The following is a 19,391-nucleotide window of genomic DNA, read 5'->3' on the forward strand; positions in this document are numbered from 1 at the left end:
AATAGAAGGAAGCTAAGAAGGGCTTATTAATATTCTAATTTTGGGGGGAGGGAAGAAGACAATTAAATTATTTTTAGCAGATCAGAAAGAGAGAGGGAGAGAAGATCAATACACATTAATTTACCTTGCAGACAGGCTGAACTTCATGGATTCATAACAGATGGATGAGCAGATATTTATAGACAGACATGCTAAGAATGACAAACAACTGGGGCTATAGATTGAAACATGACAGGTTTATTTCATATATGCGGAGCAACATTTACATTGTATAACAATCTCTCAGCCTGAGAGAGGGGAGAGGCAGGCAAAGACAATCTATCACGCTCTCGCATCCCCTCCCCTCTTGTTGTCGCTCAAACATGCTATATTTCAGCGGGCAGCTGTGTGATCGATTGTCCTGTCACTGAAGAGCGCAGCGGAGCCACGACGAGTTGGGTTCCTCATCGTTTGCAGGGGCATCCTGGGATATGTAGTTGTCCATATCGTCATCTGAGAGAGAGAGAGAGAGAGAGAGAGAGAAAAAATGCATTTTACTGCTCTGATGCTCACACCATGAAGCCTATTATTTAACTTGAATTAACACCAATAACTTGAGTCGGACAATAATAATGAACATGAACAAGTTTTACCATCGTCCTCTTCTGAACCTGGATCAGATTCTACAGAACAGGCTTCCAACTGGATGTTTCTCTTTGCTGTGACATCACCTCTGTTAGATGTATGACATCACCACAACATGACTCATTTCCATAGAACAACACTGAAGTAAAGCAGACGGGAAACTGCATCCACTATTTACCTAGTTCTACACACATTCAGTTTATTTATAATTTTATTTATACTCTAATCCTGTGTGTTTTAATGAGTAAATAAGCAAAATTAATATTTTAAAACGCTGATGATAAAATTCAGCAAATACGGAAGACTATTTGTTATTTAAATTTATGAATTTTGATATTAGCACGGATAATCTCTGTTATTCAAGACTGCCAGTATTCTTGGTGATGTTTCGGGTTAACAGATAGCTCACCTTTGTTTAGTGCTTGTTGGAAGCTGCTCCCAGACCGTAAGGACACGGCCCCCTGTGACCCAGCGATGGCCCCCACTGGGTGTAAGCCATGCTGCAAAGCACAGGATTCTGGGGTATTCGTGACATGTTAGAGACACGAGGTACTCGCACTGCGGGAGAGAAAATACTGAAAAAGAAAAACAAGTAAAGTTGACTGTTTATAAACAAACGTGGCCATGACAGTTAAACAAATCGCATTTTTTAAGTTAGAATTATCGTCATACTAACGGTTAAGGGTACTGTCTCCAGTCGCAAGGTCAAAGCAAGAGCCAATCAGAATTCCGGCTGTCTGGCTGACACAATCTGTCACCCCAGCGACGGTACTGTGATTTGCCAGTCTGGACACTGAGCCTGGATGAGTGAAAAGGCAACAGAAATAAAGAGGAAAAGACCTATAGTGATGTGAAGATCATACAGAGCGGTTAAAAATGACACAGGTGGTCATTTCTTTCCACCTTTGCCCCAAACCAAAAACCAGATTATACCTAACATGTTTGGCAGAATACCGCAGTCAAATACAAGATACTCCTGGATGGATGTGGTCTTTCATTCTGTCTGACAATGCCTGCCAGGTCACCTGCATAAGTTGCTCAGAGCTCCACACTGCGAATAACCGAGCTCCCCAGCAATCAGTATTTGATCCTCTGCAGACATGATTATAGTGATATCTTTGCCGCGCTGATATCACTCCGACGCCTTTAATAGCTCCTTCCGATAACGTCCCGTAGCGTCACCGTCATGGACGACGTGGCACATTTGTGCCTCTGGTCAAGTTGCTTCCTTCTAAGGCTCCCTGCGACATGAGAGACCATCCACCTGAGCCAGAACCTCCTCTTAAGTCTCTGTGGCACCCTTTGGGTGCTCCTCTGCTGTCTACCAACTGCAAAATCTACAAATAAAATTCAAAACTGTAACAGTAGTCTGAAAATACATCAGTACTACATCATTTCCATGCCAACTAACCATAGAGGCCCTTCACACCCACACAAACCCTTCTCTGCACTAACTCCCTGGGCAGTACGACAAGCCACACACAGCCATATCAACTTGAGAACCTTTAAGCCTTTTTTTTTTTTTTTTTTTTATAGCACATCTAGGTTTCTTTGCCCTTTGGAAATGGATCCAGACACACATGTAGAAGTTGTGTGGACCACTGGAAGGATGAGCTGAAAAAGAAACTGGAAACTGGTGGGTGCTCACCGTACTGACTAGGGATCACAGGGAGTAACAACTTGGGGAGACCTGGAAAAGTATGGATCTTTTCAAAGGGTGATGTTTACTCTTCCTACCCACCCTTTACTCAGTTTCACCAGTCTTTCTGAGTAAAATGAGAAATTAAAATTTCAATCCTCCTAGAGCCTATTAGGGTTAGAAACCCTATTGAAAATCTTATTCTTTTGCTCTAGAGTAGCCCACCGGCAATTAAGTTAATCTTTCACTAATAAAAACTGGCTCCTAGTTGACCGTGGTATCGGTATCGTAATATTTTATGTAATAAATTTAGAGTTTAAAAAAAATTAAAGTAAAATTTAAACAAAGTGAGAAAACTCACTTAGTCACTGTTCCTGGGATCACAGAACTATGATTTACTGTTTGGTCATCAGTGAGTGAGAAATTAATTACCCAGCAATTTACGAGTCTGGTTTTGGATTGCCTTTTTAAACTAAATTCTGTGAAAGAAGGCTATGATCATTCTTATTTTACAAGCTTGGGTTGTAGACCCAAACAAACACCCTATTTAAAAAGACCTCTGATGCTCACTGGAATTGTTATCCTAAATCCTAAACAAACATGTATTACATGTGATAAATATTTTATCATTTTTAATTCCCCCACCTGTCCTCCAGTTCAGTATCTTCAGATTGGCTTTCCCATCTGCAAGGAACACACGGTCTCCACGGGGGCTGAGGGCCAGCTGGCCAACGTGGGCTTCATTCGGACTGCCACAGCCAGTCACACATGAGCTCCAGCGATGTAGTATTTGCAAAGGGGCAGGGCTGGAGTGATGCACCTCCCACACAGACACACCTCCATCTGCTGAGCCACTGAAGACAAGAGGACCCTGGGACTGGACATGAAAACAGCATGCACAGCGATTCGGTGGACTGACAACTACAGCAATGTAACTCTACACACTCACATAATGGCTCTCACTTGCAGTGTGGTCACGCTGTCCTCGTGCGCTTTGACTGACTGACAATTCTGCATGGAATCCCAGCTCCAAACTTCTACTTTACCACCATCTTGGGGGGAAAAAAAAAAAAAAGTTATATATCCTGACATTAACACCCAAGCAACACGTACAGTGATGCACGCAAAACAAAAGTATACTTGTATGACCGAAATCTAAATAAATACGTGTGTGTATACATGTGTTCTATAGTATGCTACTTCAACCAAATAGAGTAGTAAAGTTTCTTTCATTCATTTAAAAAGAGATTTTTTTCAGACATTTTTTATGACAGACAGCACTATACCGAGGATCCCTAACACACAAACTCCCTCTAACAGTCCACCCCAACTCACCTGATCCTGTAACAATGAATCCTTCTCCCTCAGGGACAAAGCAGAGCGTTGAGACTGCATTGAATGTGTAGATTGACTTCACACAGAGTCCTAAAACAAAGAGAAGGGCTACGAGTTCAAGCGTTATGATGGCGTTCGGGTTTTTTCATCGAATCAAAGTTGCACAAAAAAATTCAAAGGTGTTAGGCCTGGCATGCCACTGATGTGACTGATATATAGCCCAAGAGGGTATACACTGATTGATGTGCGTGTGTGTGAAGCTCACCAGTACTAAGGGCCCAGATTCTGACAGTGCAGTCTACCGAACCACTGATCACAAACCTCTCCTTCTCATTCAGAGAGAGGGAACGAGCTGGAGACAGAGAGAGTAATGGGATCAGACGGCAATGTGCCACCTTTAAGCGGTAACGAAAAAGACCATTTGCTGCAACCGAGACCCCGACTTCAAACTGCATGACTTTTAAAATACAAAAAGGGATTATTTCAGTGCCCATCCCTCTTCCAGATGCATGCAAGTGCTCTCCACACCATGACACAACCATACATAAAAGGAAAGCGAATGTAAAAAACCAAGTGAAATGTAACAGCCACAAAATGTATAGCTCCGAACGTTATATATAGTATTGATCAAGCAGTACGGCTTCCCTGACTGGCTGTGAAATGTATGAGCTAAGAAACACAGCCTCCCCCTCAAGTTACCTCCTCCATCAACATGGAGTTCGGCACTATATGAGTAACACGAAGGAGACTCACAAAGAACATGTGACCGTTGAACAAACGGCGTTTTAGCTTCCACCTAGAACTGTGACATGTTCTGATATACATGCTGTAACATCTTTTTCACCTGTATTGTAGGGAATGTAAAGCACAGCCTATTAATCCACATGTTATGGAAATTATATTATGGACCTTGTTATACAATGAGTTGTTAAGAAAAACTGCCATAGCAGCTATGACGGATATGAGTTACCCAGCCTTCTGCAGTACTCAGGAAGAGGTGCAAAAAGACAGGTGACACCCCCACTGTGCCCCCCAAGATTCCGCTGTTCTGTTGCCGTGGGAACGTGCCACACCTTTACCGTTGTATCGCGACTGTTTAAGAGGTGGGGAGAGAAGAAGCACGAGGAAAGGACATAAGGACAGCTGCATCACACATGGGAAGGTGGCACAGTAGCTCAATGGCAGCTAAAATGTCAAGAAAGGCATGGCAATCGGTTAACACTACGAATAAGAAATAAAGGAACGTCATGGAAACCGGAGGTTTCGAGAAGGTACTTACCAATGTATTTCAATCATGCAAATCAAGGTGAACGAGTTAATAATCAGCTTTAATCAAATCAATGCAGATGGAATGCCACTTCATAAGGGAAAGCGGCAGTGAGAATAACGCAGGTACCTGCCAGAGACAACCATGTTATCCACAGCAACCACACAGGTGACGAGGTCATTGTGACCTTCTAGCAGCCTTAGCCGAAACTTTGACCCTTCCCACGATGCCCTCAGAGATTTCAGTCTAGTGTCTGTAATAAAGAGAGAGGCAAAACAGAAATGCTAGTGTGCTGATATGACAGTTTTATTTTAGCAGAGATCACTACCTTATGTTAGCAAGTTTTATTCCACCACTTGAAGCTGTATGTGTTAATGTTGGTACAAAACACACACATTACTTTAATACGGTTGGGTACGTTACCTTCTACCACTTCATTCGCACCTATTTGAACCCTGGAAGGATAGTCTTGTGTCTCGGTTTCATGTGTGTCTTCTTTCTCCTGCCCAGTACGTTTCTCGGATCCTTCTTTAAGAACTTTTGTAGGGGGTGGCCGTGAGACGAGTATCTCCGAATCGTCCTTTCTGCAACAAAAAAATAAGCGCAACAAAAACATCAGGATGTAATTGCACACAATAATTGTGATAGTGTGGAGTTTCCTAGGCAGCATTATCAATAGTTAATGTCACAGAACTCTGTAAAGGAAGAGTATTAATTTACATTACTTCATTCAGCAGACACTTTTTCTCCAAAGCAACTTCTAATGAATTCTATGTAGTGTTACCAGCCCACACCTTATCCACCAAGGTGACTTACACTGCTAGATACACTACTTACAATGGGTCACTCATCCATACCAGTGGAACACACACATACCCTCCGTCACTCACACATTGTGGGTGAAGCTGAACAGCATGTCTTTGGAATGTGGGAGGAAACCAGAGCACTCTGAGGAAAGCCACACAGACAACATGCAAACTCCCCTGAGATTGAGCGGGGACTGAAACCACGTCCTCTCGCACCACCCAGGTGCTGTGATACAGCAGCGCTACTCGCTGCGCCACCGTGCCACCCACATCCATGCCACTAGGTGCCCAAATTACGCATCTCATCCAATCCTACCTTGTAAAAGTAACATCAAGGCCAACGGAATTCAACAAGCAGACATACAATGCAGTGAACACCAATGTCCACAACCTCTTGAGGAATTTCAATATAATCAGACTACTTAACTGCCTAAATGACAACCAGACAACAGTAAGTCCTCTATGAAAAAGTGTATAATACCAATAAAATACTGCATTTTAATAGAGGGTTTTGCAGTACTGCACATGTATATCATTACACCTCCTGATGAACATTTTTTATTAATTTCCCTCTTCCCACTCCTGTCTCATTCTTACACTCGTCTTTTCATTTTCTCTTTTTCATCCCCCACAATTCCTTGGTCTCGCTGGGGGGCAGAAAGCTGCAGCAGCAACTCAGCCAATCTGGAACGAAGCTCCTCCTTCCTGGAGATCTGGTAGGGGATACAAAGTGTATTAATCCTACTACACCTTTGCTCACTCTTACTAACAGTACCTGAAACAAGGATGCGCTGCAAATTACTTTCTTCTCTTTTTTTCTCACTACAAACATTGTTGGGTATCACTCCGTGGAGGGAGCCTGATCATACCCGCCACACTGCCATGAAGGCTCCACCAGTTAAATGCCCTTAACAACACAGTGACAACTGCCCTGTGTGAACATGTCATTATTCATTTGTAATTATTATTATTATGTTTCTGGTTCCAAAATTGCTGATATTCAGAAAAATGCATTTTCTATAGTCATCTATCAAAAAACAGTCAGTGTTACCCATAGCAACCAGGGTTCAGGTAATGTTGGAAACTTTTTTTTTTTTTTTAAATCCTTCTTAACGTTGTAAATCTAGTAAGTCCCCAGTGTCCTTGTGATAATTCTAACACTGGAAATATGAACATTGAGACCACGCCCCTACAGCGCCATCGTGTGGCTGAAAGTTCAAAATGCCATTTTTCTACCTTATCTCTCTCCTCTTTCGTGAGAGAGGCTTTGATCTCCAGATTTTCAATCTGCCTCAACTTCTTCTGCACTTTCCTCACTTCCCCCATTTGCCTCCCTGTTTATAGCTCCTTATCATTTGCACATCCAAGTTCTTAACAATTTTTTCTGATCGCGCGCCCGGCCAGTGCCCTTGTCATTTCGCCGAGAGCGGCCCGCGTGCCCTGTCCGCCCCGAGACCTTCGGCTCCGGCGCCTCTTTCTTTTTATTTCACCGCTCTTCCGATTCGCTCGTGCCGTTTCCTCAGACGTGTCGAGACCTCGCGGTACTATCACGTGTTCTGATGACCTCGCGCACCGGAAGCTACTCCATTTCATTCGCGCCTAAGCGCAGTGAGGACGCGCGTGCACTGACACTGGCTCTGTGTTTGTGGTAACCGGCGATTACGTGAAAGTCTGGTAGCAGGCGTGTTTTTTCTCCATCTAATGAAAGCTACTTTAAATAAAAAGCCATTAAATAAATTATGTAGTACTCCATATAAGCCACACTGCCAAAGTAATAACCAGCAACTCAGACAAAACGGTTTTGTCTGCACAAACGCAACAAAACGATGCACTTCCACAATCATCTAGATTTAGAAATTGAGATTTTTTTTTTCCCCTCAACAATACGAGCTATTCGTTTTGCGTGTTATCCGTTTACTGTATTAAATAAATTTTCTTGGTGCCGCGAGAGATTTTCAATGTTTTTACATTTACACCAGCCATTTTCCCCTCTGCAGTACTAACGGCTTTAAACGTTAGACCTTCTTTGCCGGAAGTGACATACTACTAACTGAAACCGCCTTTGTTTTTTGACCTTATTCTCCGGAAGTGGGGCACAAATGAGTTGGGCAGCCCTGCAAGGAGAAAAAAAATAGAAAAAAAATCGAGGAAGAAAAAAAACTCGGAGAATTTGTGGGTTCGGACGGATTTGGACTTAGTTTCCGAACTGTCCCGGCCCGAGGGAGTCCCGGGGAGGGAGGAGAGTCGTCAGCACCGGTAATTATAACAAATTTCCCGCATAATTATTAATTATATTCTGTTAATTTCTGTGAGTCGCGCGAGCCGCTTCTCCTCGCTGTCTCGACAGCCGGAAGTCTGCGTGAGGCTGCCTCGCACTGGGGCTTCGGCGTCGACGGTTTTTTTTTCCCCCCTCTCTTCTTCTTTTTTTTTTATCCTCGTTTTTTTTTTTTTTTTTTTTTTTTTTTCTTGCTTTTTTTTTTTTTTTATTTTCGCGGAGGCGAACAACGACGGACGGGCGCGGATAATATTGTTTTCCAGCGCAAGCGCACGCGCCTTTTTGTAGTAAAAAATAATCGTTTGCAGCCCACAAGCTTAGCTAACCCTGTGTTTGAAATCGAGTGTTTTTCTTTTAGCTTTAGTGAATTGTCAGAAAAAAAATTTTTTTTAAGAAAAAAAAGATTGTTTTGTAACGCATCCTCCCTCCCCGGGAAAGAAGAGTTAAGCAGAACACAGATAAATTCACTGTAATTTCATGTATGCAGATTTCGGGAAAAAAAAAAACTACGAACGGCCCGTGATGAGCATGATATTTTCCAAGCAATTGAATTTGAATATGGTTTTATCACGGCCAGATAGCTGTTATTGCTTATAAATAATGAACATGATCATGTAGCTGTTGGTAGCCAGATAGCAGCAGGTCGCCGCGTCGTGTGCTGAATTTGCTAAGCTGTTAGCAGAAGGTAACAACTACGGCTCATCTCATCTGTGTCTCGCTGAGCGTTTTTATTACAGCTGTACAGTAACAGCTGGACCTACACACTCACTCAGTAATAATAATAATAATAATAGCTATTGTTTTTATGATGAATATATGTGTATATATATTCACACCTATACGTACTTATTTAATAATACGTTAAGAAATTTTACAGTCCCACTTGTCTTGTAGATAGTGTGAAGTATGAGACAATTTATTCGTTACTAGTACTAGATGTCCTTCATCAGTGTGTGAGTGTGTGTGTGTGTGTGTGTGTGTGAGAGAGAGAGAGAGAGAGAGAGAGAGAGAGAGAGAGAGAGAGAGAGAGACCGGCGGTGTTGCAGGCTGGTTTGTCTCTCCTGCACGCGCTCACTCTCACCGCTGCCATGAAAAATAAATGTATAACTGCATAATTAGCTGAAATTGCGTCACTGTGGCATGATTAAAAAAAATAAATAAATAAATAATGTCTGTTAAAGTCGGGATGCTCTTGAACATTTATTTGTGCAGCTTTTGTTGGAGTGTTTAACGTGAATGCGTTTAGTTTGAACACTATTTAATGAATTAATAATCTGAATGCGAACACATTTACTGATTTAGTCCCTTGTGTTTTTGCATATGAACATGATAATTTGTCATTTACTTCCATGTTCTCACTTGGTTCACCAGGATGACCACAGTTTGACTAATGACATATTTTGGCAATGAATTTGTGCATTTATTTGTTTATTTATTTATTTTTTTTAAATTCTTTGTAGGAATGATGGAAGATTCCCATTTTAACTCATCATACTTTTGGTCTCCAGTTCCTACAGTACAAGGACAGGTAACTCTTATCATCATTACTAGAATGTGGACAGTTACAGTGGCCTTAAACTCCTTTGAAAATGAAATGATTAGTGTTTTATTTTGACTACCGTAATCTAAAATAAGGAAGAAAACGTGATTGTGTTGGAAAACTGTTCAAAGATTATTAAACTTTATTTTCCCCCAGATGTCATTACTTAACGAATAGCAGTCTAATTACAAAGTCTGTTAACTTTTCCTCTCTTTTTGGTTTGTCCCTCCTTCTCCCATCTCCATCATGCCCTACCGGTGTATTTCTGTGGAACCTCCTCTGTCTTAATTTTTTTCTTTCTATTATACTCTGTTAATGTCATGGCAGATTGAGAACGCCATGTTTCTGAACAAGATGAAGGAGCAGCTGGGTCCTGAGAAGAACCCATCCTTCCCTCACTCTTCTTCTCACTACCCCACTGCTGTGCTCACTGTACCGGGCCCAGTTGCCATGGATGCAGGAGGCCGGGCACCTAAGCAAGAAGGGGGTGGAGGAACCTCACTGGCCGTGGGAAGCCACCTTCACCCTCCGCATACCACCCAGAACATCACTGTGGTGCCAGTGCCCTCCACTGGTATCATGGCAGCAGGTATGTGTCTGGCCCCAGCCTGCTGTTTCTTTATTTTAGTTTGTATTTTCTGCCTTTTCCAGTCCCTCATTTACCACTTGATTTGCACCTGTTTTGTTGCAGCTCTTCAAGATAAAATTGTAAAAACAAAACATTACTTCTCATTTTATACTACCTAATGTAAGGATTACGAGTACATTATTTTTCTAAAGCTTTTGATGCTCTTTTGTCAGTAGACCAAGCACTATTTGACCTGGTCATTGGGCTAGTGTGAATGTACAAGTTACTTGAACCTGTTTGCCCCTTCTTTTGCAGCCGGTCTAGTTATCACCACTCCCCAGGGCACCCTGGTCTCTCCTCCCTCCTCATCGCAGTCTTTTGTCTCTGCACACCCAACCACCACCATGATAGTATCAACTCTACATGCCCCAAACTCAGGTAACGGATTGTACAGCACAGTGGTCACAGCGCTCAAGCTGGTGGCTGACACCCTCTGTGGCTTTTAGTGTTTGAAGCATTGGGATTTGAAGACAGCAAAAAAATGAATGAAACTTTATACATTACTACTTGCGATCCTCTACAAAATGTTCAGGTCACAAAAACTTTTGTTCGTTAGCTGCTATTTTACGTTTATAAATAGGCTTAACTGAGGAAAAACCCTTTATGTACGCTACAATAAATAGAGGCAAGCTATGCCTCTGACGAAAACCAGGCCAGTATCAAGAGAAAATGACATGAAGCATACATTTATGAAAGGACAAGGAGGAAAAGGCCTTGATGGATGCGGGGAAATTCTCCTTTAATCAGAAGAATGAGGAAAAACCAGGCAAAAGTCCACCAGAAAAGTAAGTGGAAGGACCGTCTATGTAATGATTTTCATTTGGCCATCTAACGGAGAATAACAAGCCTGATGGGGAAAAATAGTTCTTCCACAAAATGTTACTGGAGACGACTGATTTTTCCACATTCCAAAGGTAGAAGCCACAATAAATAAAGAAAAAAAATCTAAACAGAGTTTAATTAAACTGCATTAAAATTTAAGCTTTTGTTAAAAGAATTTTAAACTAAACATATGAGCTGAGGACTCACTGCATTTTTGTTATGTAGAATTTATGTTTGCCAAATGCAGACAAATCAGAAATGTATTTTTTTCACTCTTAAATGTAATATTCATTATTTAAATAGATGTTAAGATTTCGTACTTGGTGTTTCAGCAGTTAATTACGAGTTTAGTAGCAACAAAAACCGCTGTACATGATGATATGTAGCGACCAGGGTTGATAACCACTGGATTACTGAACGCTCAGTCATCAGAACAGTCCACAGCGTCGGAAAACAGTCCACAGCGTCGGAAAATCCTGGTTTTCAAACAAGTTTTTTTGTATTATATTAATTCAGCCACATAAGTAGTAACAAAATCTAATGGTCATTTTGTCTGCATATATATCAGACAAAAAAATGTGCTAAAATTTCTGTCATGGTTATTCCCTGTCATCAAACCCTGATGTATCTCATGTATCTGTGTAAAGAGATATGGTGATGAAACCGCAAAAATCGGCAACATTGATTGTTGTGTGTTGCATAAGTCCAGTATACATCAGCAAGGTTAGAGTACTACAAATGAATTGAACTTGCAATGGAAACTTGTGGAACTGTTGTCATTACATTCATCCCAAAACATTAACTTAGTGGGAAAAAACGTATTAGTTTCAAAACATTAGCCTCCGATAACTACTAACTTCATACTAACAACACTTACGTTATATTAATATGCATATTAGTAGCATCATAAACATCACAGCATGCAAAGTTTTGTTTAACAATTATTATGGACATTTTTATTCTCTAAGGTATAATAACTTGACCCAAGTTATAATGACTTTATTAAACTGAAAGGTAACATTAATTTGTGAAAGAGGTTTACCCCAATATCTACATTGGAGTGGTGTCCAAGAATATGATTTTTGTACAACACTTGGCGAGCTGTAATCCTTGAAGTTGTACTTTAAATGTTAGTTGTATCCGTCACTTCGATTTAATAGAAACTTCCTTCACGTTATAGTGGATTATTACAGCATCTGAGTTACACAATGTAGTAAATCAGCAAAGGTGAATAGTGCAGAAAACTGTGCTTAGTCAGGCATCTAAAATTTAAGTGCACAGGTTTGTTTTTAATCGTAATACCAGTAATTAATTTTCATTAATAGTATATTCATTTTAATTTTATATGATCAATTTCCACAAACATCCCACAACATAATTGTAAAGCACTGTGATGTTAACCCTCACTAATTAAACAAAAGGAAAATGTGCAAAAGCAATATTACTACACAATAATCCCCTATAATACACAGAACAACTCCCCTTCTATAGCTCTCTGCAGAATAAATTGTCATCATTCTCAAAAATTGTCAGATAGTGTACCCCTCCACTACTTGCACAGTTGTAGTAAGTGTCCCTAATATATTATAACTCTAGTTCAGTGTTTGTGGTGTTTAGAAGGAGTAACACTTAGTGACCTATGTGTATTGCTACACGAGGCAGTATGCTGCAGCAGTCTCAGCCTCTAACTGGAATGTAGTTGATTGTGTTCTCCAGCTGATTGCCTGTCTAGACCTGTGCACTTACATTGGATTGGTTTTAGCCCTCTTCTGTTCCTAATGTGACTTCTTTCCCATTGTTCTTCAGATAAAAAAGAGGAGGTCAGCATTTCCCCAGCGGTTGTCATGCCGACACCATCAAAACGGGGCAGGAAGAAGAAGTCCGTGCTCCCACGGGCAGGCCCTGCCGCCGGTGGTCATCCCCTTTCCACAGGAAGTGACGCACTAATCCTGGCTCACCTTGCTGCAGGAGGGCAGGTGACGCTGAGTTTGTTGTACTGGAATCTCCATAAATGCAGATGCAAAATAATTCTATATTTCGCATGCCCGCTAATGTATTTGAATCTAGTAAGTTTGCCAAAAGTAACATTGTTTGCTGAAATATCTCAAAAGCATCTTTAACAGAAACGGTTACTGTTGTATTAATTATTCTTCAGTGCTGACACCACCTATAGTTGATGCAGTTGAACTTACAAAATCATTTGGTAGCTTGTAGTGTAGGGGTGAGAGTTGCTGTCTTTGAACCCAAAGGTCGCAGGTTCAAATCTCACTTTTGCCTGTAGTTCTCTTGAGCAAGGTACTTGCCCAAAAATTGCTCCCGTCAAAAATAAATAAATTACCAGGCAGTAGAAATCAGTAAATATTTGTAAATAGATTAACATTGTGGGGGGGTGCGGTGATGCAGTGGGTTGGACCGGGTCCTGCTCTCCGGTGGGTCTGGGGTTCGAGTCTCGCTTGGGGTGCCTTGCAATGGACTGGCGTCCCGTCCTGGGTGTGGCCCCTCCCCCTCCAGCCTTACGCCCTGTGTTGCCGGATTAGGCTCTGGCTCCCCGCGACCCCGCATGGGACAAGCAGTTTCAGATGATTGTGTGTGTGTGTGTGCGTGAGATTAACATTGTAAGTTGTTTTGGAGAAAAGCATCAGCTAAATGGATAAATGTAGCATTACTGAGTGTAGCACTTTTCTTCTTGCAGCACCATACCGCTGACCCCTATGACCTTTCAAATGATGAGGAGGACCATGGCAACAAAGATGGGAGCAAGTCTTACCGGTAGGGAGAAAAGGGTTCATATTGCTGTGTATCCTTTTACTTTGTATCTGTGCGATGTAGTAACAGCTGTATATTATTCCATAAGGGGAAAAGGTCAGAGAGTTTAATTAGTGAGGATATTAGATTACATTCCTGAATTGTATCTTGGCAGTTGGCACACCTGTAATTAAGAAGCATGGCCTTACACACTAAACACTGCAATGCATGCAGGCAAAGCAAGCACATCTCACAGGCAAAATAGTATGTCACGCCCTGTTTATGCCTGTTCACTGGAGCATGTGTGTGACCTTTGTATATGCTGCTGCATTGACATATATACACACACTGCTTCACAGTCACGCGCTACACACACTGAACGCCTGCTCTATACTACTCTCTCTTTCTCTGTGCTGTCTCCATTTTACCCTGTTCTGCTATTTCTCTCTTGATTCATTCTGTCCCCCCCATCATGCACCATGTGATCTTTTTTCTATTCTACAACTACCTTATCCTCAACTTCCCCTGTTTTCATTTGTCCTAAAACTTCTTGCCCCATTTGCACCCATTCCCCAATGGGTATTTATCATTATTCCCTGACCACCTTTGCTGTTCTTACTTGGCTCCCTTTTCTGTTTGTGATCCTCTCTGTGTGTCTCTGCTCACCTATCCCCCAACCCTTTCTGTTTACCTCCCTGGCCTGTCTCCACTGTCCTTTCTTTCTCCCCTCGCTGTCTCTCTCTCGCTCTCTCTCGCTCTCTCTCCCTCCCTCCCTCTCTCTCTTCCCACACCCCAACCCTCCCTCTTTGCCTTCCTGTCTCTGTGTCTCTCTGCCTGTAGGTGCCGGATGTGTGCGGTGACCTTCTTCAGTAAGTCTGACATGCAGATCCACGCCAAGTCGCACACAGAGGCCAAACCGCACAAGTGCCCCCACTGCTCCAAGTCGTTCGCCAACTCCAGCTACCTGGCGCAGCACATCCGCATCCACAGCGGGGCCAAGCCCTACACCTGCTCCTACTGCCAGAAATCATTCAGGCAACTCAGTCACTTACAGCAGCACACACGGTACTGCAGTTCCCCCAGGCTCTGTCTGGTGGGGTGTGGATGTGGTGTGGACTGTATGCAAAGAGGCATGCCCCCTGTGGATGGGCTGGTGTGTGGAGCGGGCGGCTGTGCTCTGTGTGTGGCTTTGCACTGCGTGTGGTGCCTTTGGTGTTAGGGTGTGTGGTGCTTATTGTCTGGTTGTGTGACAACCTGTGGAGGGCTGGCCAGAAATGAGCAATGTTGCAAATGCAGTTCTTTGGAGTATGTGTATTGGTTACTGTTATACTCTGTTTATGTGGAATTTAATTTCTTTGTTAATTTTAATTTGTTTCATGCGTAAATCTATGAGGTGTAATTGATAATATCGAATTATCTTAATAAGCTTGTTATAGTTATTTTCTTAGTCATCCTGACTGAATTTTCAACTCAGTTGTGATCAGTGTGTGCTGTCTTGAATAGTTGTTTCATGGAATGTCTATCTGTATCTTTTTTCTCCATGTCTGTCTCTACATTTTCCCGTTTTCTTGATTTAATCTTTTTTGTTTTAATCCTATATATGTCTTCTACCTTCTCTCTCCCTCCCTTACTCCTTTTCCCACGCTTGACATATTCACACACAAACAAAATACACACATGGGTACCACTGATAGGAAGGCAGATAGGAAGAGGGGTTGGAAATAATAGAAATTGCGGTGTTGCAATGGGAGTTTTTTTCTTGCAGTTTCTACCCCTTCTAGAGTTCTTCATCACTCCCAGTTTCCCTCTGTTTCTATGAGCATTTCAGTTTCCTTGGTTTCACTAAGGCAAAATGTGTAATGTAGGAATTTAGTCACTCTCTCCTTATTTTGCAGTATTAATGGTATTTTTCCTGTTAAACTACTAAAAATTGTACTACATGTTGATGTGTCACTCAGATATTTTTACTATTTTCACTCCTTGCACCTTCATGTTTTCAGTTTTTTGCATTTGAAGAGAATGAGGAGTAACTGCTTTGAAATAAACATATTTTTCTGTAAATGGCCTTCTAGAAGTATTAACTGCTACCTTTAGAGATTGCTGAGAGAGTGGGAGATAAAGAGAGGAGGGGGTGATTGTGCCTGGTGTGTGCTCGTGTCTTGTGCTTATAAGATCGGAGAGAAGCCTTGTTCTCACTGGGTCTCAGCACACACCTGAGCCATTTGGTTATTTGATTTGATTCTATTTAGGTAACAGGCACATTTCCTTTCCTCTTACTGTGAATCTTTTTCTTTCCCTGGACAGCAACCACACAGAGGCCAAACCGCACAAGTGCCCCCACTGCTCCAAGTCGTTCGCCAACTCCAGCTACCTGGCGCAGCACATCCGCATCCATACTGGAGTCAAGCCCTATACCTGCTCCTACTGCCAGAAATCATTCAGACAGCTGAGTCACCTACAGCAACACAACAGGTAATGGACATGATGGGCTTATTGGTTGCTCACTGCTCATTGCCATTCTTCTCTCTTTTTTTTTTTTTTTTTTTCGTCTTTCTGATCTTTCATGTTCACCTGATTCTGTCTGCACAGTAATGATGTTTTCTGATATTTTACTGTGCCCTCTCAAAAGCTTTCACTGTTAAATTTAATTCTGTAATAATGAGGGGACACTTTTTTCTTTCTGCTTTGTGTAATTTGCAAATATGTACTACATATGAAAAAGGTTGTGAATAAGTCTCTGTTTATAGGATCCACACTGGAGACCGGCCTTACAAATGTGTCCATCCAGGCTGCGAGAAAGCGTTCACCCAGCTCTCAAATCTGCAGGTAATGAGTCTAGTCATCATATCTCATTTATTCTAACACAGCATATCGGAAAATGACCATCCTGTACCTGTGCTTGTGAATTTTGAGATAGTTAACCTGACTAAAGCGTTGTCATAATACGGTCCCCAACATCCATGTGGTTATATATGTATTTGAAACTTTTTTTTGTCAGTCTCACCGGAGGCAGCATAACAAAGACAAGCCGTTCAAGTGTCACAACTGCAACCGAGGTTACACAGATTCAGCCAGCTTGGAGGTTCACCTGTCTACCCACACGGTCAAGCATGCCAAGCTGTTCTCCTGTGGTCTGTGCAACCGCACTTATACTTCGGTATGCATCATCCTCCTATTGGCTTACACTTCAGTCACAAAAGCCACCAATGCACATCCATTTTTTATGTGGCTTCTTGCTCCCTTGCCATTTTAATGTTCTCGCCTGAACCGGGAAGCTTTGTTTTGTAAAATGAGGTATGCCAGATCCTTGACAGTTACAGCTTGGTAACCTAATTGTGTTAGCCTGAACTTGAGCAGGTTTGCCAGTTTGGCAAAGGCCTGGGTTAGCTCTGTTCCTACCCTTTCATAGGACTGAAATGAAAGCTTTATTTGTAAACTAATGTCATGTCATCCTCATGAAATGTGGATGTTAAGAGTGAAGTATGATTTGATTTTTAATTTCCATCAACTCATTACTCCAGAAACTGCTTTTATTGATTTACTGTAACAGTGTCGTGGTTTGGATGCATTTTGAAAAAATTCTGCTCCTCTCAACCTTAGGAGACGTATCTTATGAAACACATGAGGAAGCACAATCCCGACCCTCTTACTGCCGCCACAGTTGTTGCTGCTCAACAGTCGCAACAGAACCAGAGCCAGGCGGGTACAGCAGGGGGCCAGAGCCGAGGAGAAAGAGAAAGTGGATCCGCAACGGGTGGAGGTGGAGGGGCAAGTAGTGGGCAGAGTCAGAACCCTAGCAGCTACCCACAGACGGAAGGAGTGCCCTGCCCTTTTGACCTGCATCAGTACAAGACCGTGTCAGCTGGGGATATCCAGTATAAGCCAGTCAGCGTTACAGACCTGACAGCACATAAGGACCTCTGCCTCACCGTGTCCACATCTGCGATTCAAGTGGAACATCTCAACTCATAGACCTTAGGCTTGGAGGAGCAATGGTAATACCCCTGCCCCCTCTATCAAAACAGAGGAAATCCAGAAACTGTACAAGAAGGTTAGCATAAAAGCAGAAGGTCATATTTATCTGAAGGAAGACTGAAAGGAATAAGACAAATTCTAAACTTTGGAGGAAGGACATTTTAACAAGTGGAATGGAGAATTCGGTCAGAAACATGGCAGAATGACAAAGAAGGAAAAGAACAAGGAAGAGAATATGCAAGAGAGGGACCTAGATATTTTTTTAACAGTTTCTCACTTTTTATTATTTCTAGTTTAATTTTACTTCATTTCCTTGCCAGATGGGGATCGTTCGGTAACAGATGTGGGTTTGAGTCAGCCTCTTGGGTGATTCAGTGTGAGAACATTGTGTGAAAGGCTGCGAAAGGACTTTAAAAGAAAGATTTCTTTCTTTTTTTATTTTGTCATTTTGTATCTTCCTGCTCTTCCCTAGGAAACTACAATGGCGAAGGTGGCTAAAACATTGATGGTAATCACATCAATAGTATTGATAACAGTTGCCAAGCACTCTGTGAAAGTCATTTTTATACTTTCATAAAGATAGCCGTAGACATTATTTCTATAATTGTTGTTATTGTTATTTTCAATATCTGTCAGAAGAGTTACTGTAATATGTAAGATATGCTGGCAAAAAAGTTCATTGATAAAAGGGAAGGCTGTTTATGCTTAACAAGTTATAAAATATAGATATATATATCAACGTGTTAAAAATTCATGCATAAAAAAATCATTGACATGTATCTTGACATCAGCCAGACACAGCCTAAATTCAGTCCACTTTTCTTTTTGAGAATGGTTGTCTGTTTGGAAATTGGCTGGTTCTTGTTATGTGTAATCCTTGTAGTATTTCATTATGTGTCTACAATAACATGGTTTTGAAAATTATTATTACTATTATTATTACTGCTCACTACTTCTACTACAATTAACTACAGTTATGAAATTGATGCTCCATACTGTATAGCCTGATGCATCTCAATTGACTGTTTCCCTTTACAAACCAATAAAAGTCACAGAGTTAATAACCTATATTTATCGATGTTTTACCATTACATTTTTCCATCCCCAGAAACACATGGTCTTGATCTTCAAGTATTCTGTGGACTGCGAGTTGGCTTGTGCGAGCACATTACCGCTCACTTCATTGATAGTCCAGTTTTCACATTTCACTTTTTCTGTGGTGGCAACTTTTTTGCTTAAAAGACACTTCATGAAAATAAATGGCTCCTGGTCTTCTGAGTGTTTCAGGTACAAAGGTATGAACATTCTCGTGGCTTTTTTTTCCTTCGTTTAGCCACTCTGTACAATTTGTCCTGGGAAAAAAGTGATTTCCAATTCCACACCTAGTCAGTAGTTGGCAGTAAAATGCACCAAACCAGTTAGGAGTGTCAAATGGTTCCACAGTGTTGCAGATCCTGTCTGGAATCAGGACAACATGACTGACTGACTGACACACACACACCTCTGTGGAATTAATTGGTCAACAATCGGCATGATGAAGTGGCAATTTGTGGAAACAACAGTTTTATTTTCAGACATTTTAAATTAGCTTTAATTTCAATGTAGGTTGTTAATACGGGGCAGCACGGTGACACAGCGAGTAGCGCTGCTGTCTCGCAGCCCCTGGGCAGTGCAAGAGAACGTGGGTTCGATCCCCGCTTAGTCTGTGTGGAGTTTGCACGTTCTCCCCGTGTCT

General features: G+C 41.7%; 2 protein-coding genes across 10 annotated transcripts; one reads left to right on the forward strand and one right to left on the reverse strand.

The window, feature by feature from the left end:
* Window positions 1-221: 221 nt before the first annotated feature.
* LOC108922130 (WD repeat-containing protein 5) lies at window positions 222-7,214 on the reverse strand. Of its 2 annotated transcripts, none has more exons than XM_018732049.2 (13): window positions 6,908-7,214; window positions 6,269-6,384; window positions 5,310-5,449; window positions 4,995-5,118; window positions 4,569-4,690; window positions 3,864-3,950; window positions 3,599-3,688; window positions 3,227-3,315; window positions 2,909-3,140; window positions 1,301-1,423; window positions 1,034-1,199; window positions 633-712; window positions 222-492 (listed from the first exon to the last, which is right to left on the reverse strand). In XM_018732049.2, the coding sequence occupies exons 1-13, from the start codon at window positions 6,995-6,997 to the stop codon at window positions 404-406; spliced, it is 1,548 nt and encodes a 515-aa protein (XP_018587565.1). In that variant the 5' UTR covers window positions 6,998-7,214; the 3' UTR covers window positions 222-403. The 2 variants fall into 2 exon arrangements, with proteins under 2 accessions (XP_018587565.1, XP_018587564.1); XM_018732048.2 differs by having other exon boundaries at window positions 5,289-5,449.
* Window positions 7,215-7,768: 554 nt separating this feature from the next.
* LOC108922131 (zinc finger protein 384-like) lies at window positions 7,769-18,715 on the forward strand. 8 transcript variants are annotated; one of them, XM_029260173.1, is made up of 11 exons: window positions 7,769-7,927; window positions 9,407-9,474; window positions 9,805-10,075; window positions 10,370-10,492; window positions 12,743-12,912; window positions 13,629-13,705; window positions 14,522-14,657; window positions 16,065-16,153; window positions 16,429-16,507; window positions 16,680-16,838; window positions 17,282-18,715. In XM_029260173.1, exons 2-11 carry the CDS (start codon window positions 9,409-9,411, stop codon window positions 17,651-17,653), a joined length of 1,542 nt encoding a protein of 513 aa, XP_029116006.1. In that variant the 5' UTR covers window positions 7,769-7,927; window positions 9,407-9,408; the 3' UTR covers window positions 17,654-18,715. The 8 variants fall into 8 exon arrangements, with proteins under 8 accessions (XP_029116006.1, XP_029116001.1, XP_029116005.1 ...); XM_029260168.1 differs by having other exon boundaries at window positions 7,770-7,927; window positions 14,522-14,746; window positions 15,986-16,153; XM_029260172.1 differs by having other exon boundaries at window positions 7,770-7,927; window positions 14,522-14,591; window positions 15,999-16,153.
* Window positions 18,716-19,391: the final 676 nt, after the last annotated feature.

The sequence above is a fragment of the Scleropages formosus genome, chromosome 18 (assembly GCF_900964775.1).
Source record: "Scleropages formosus chromosome 18, fSclFor1.1, whole genome shotgun sequence".
Lineage (NCBI taxonomy): Eukaryota > Metazoa > Chordata > Actinopteri > Osteoglossiformes > Osteoglossidae > Scleropages > Scleropages formosus.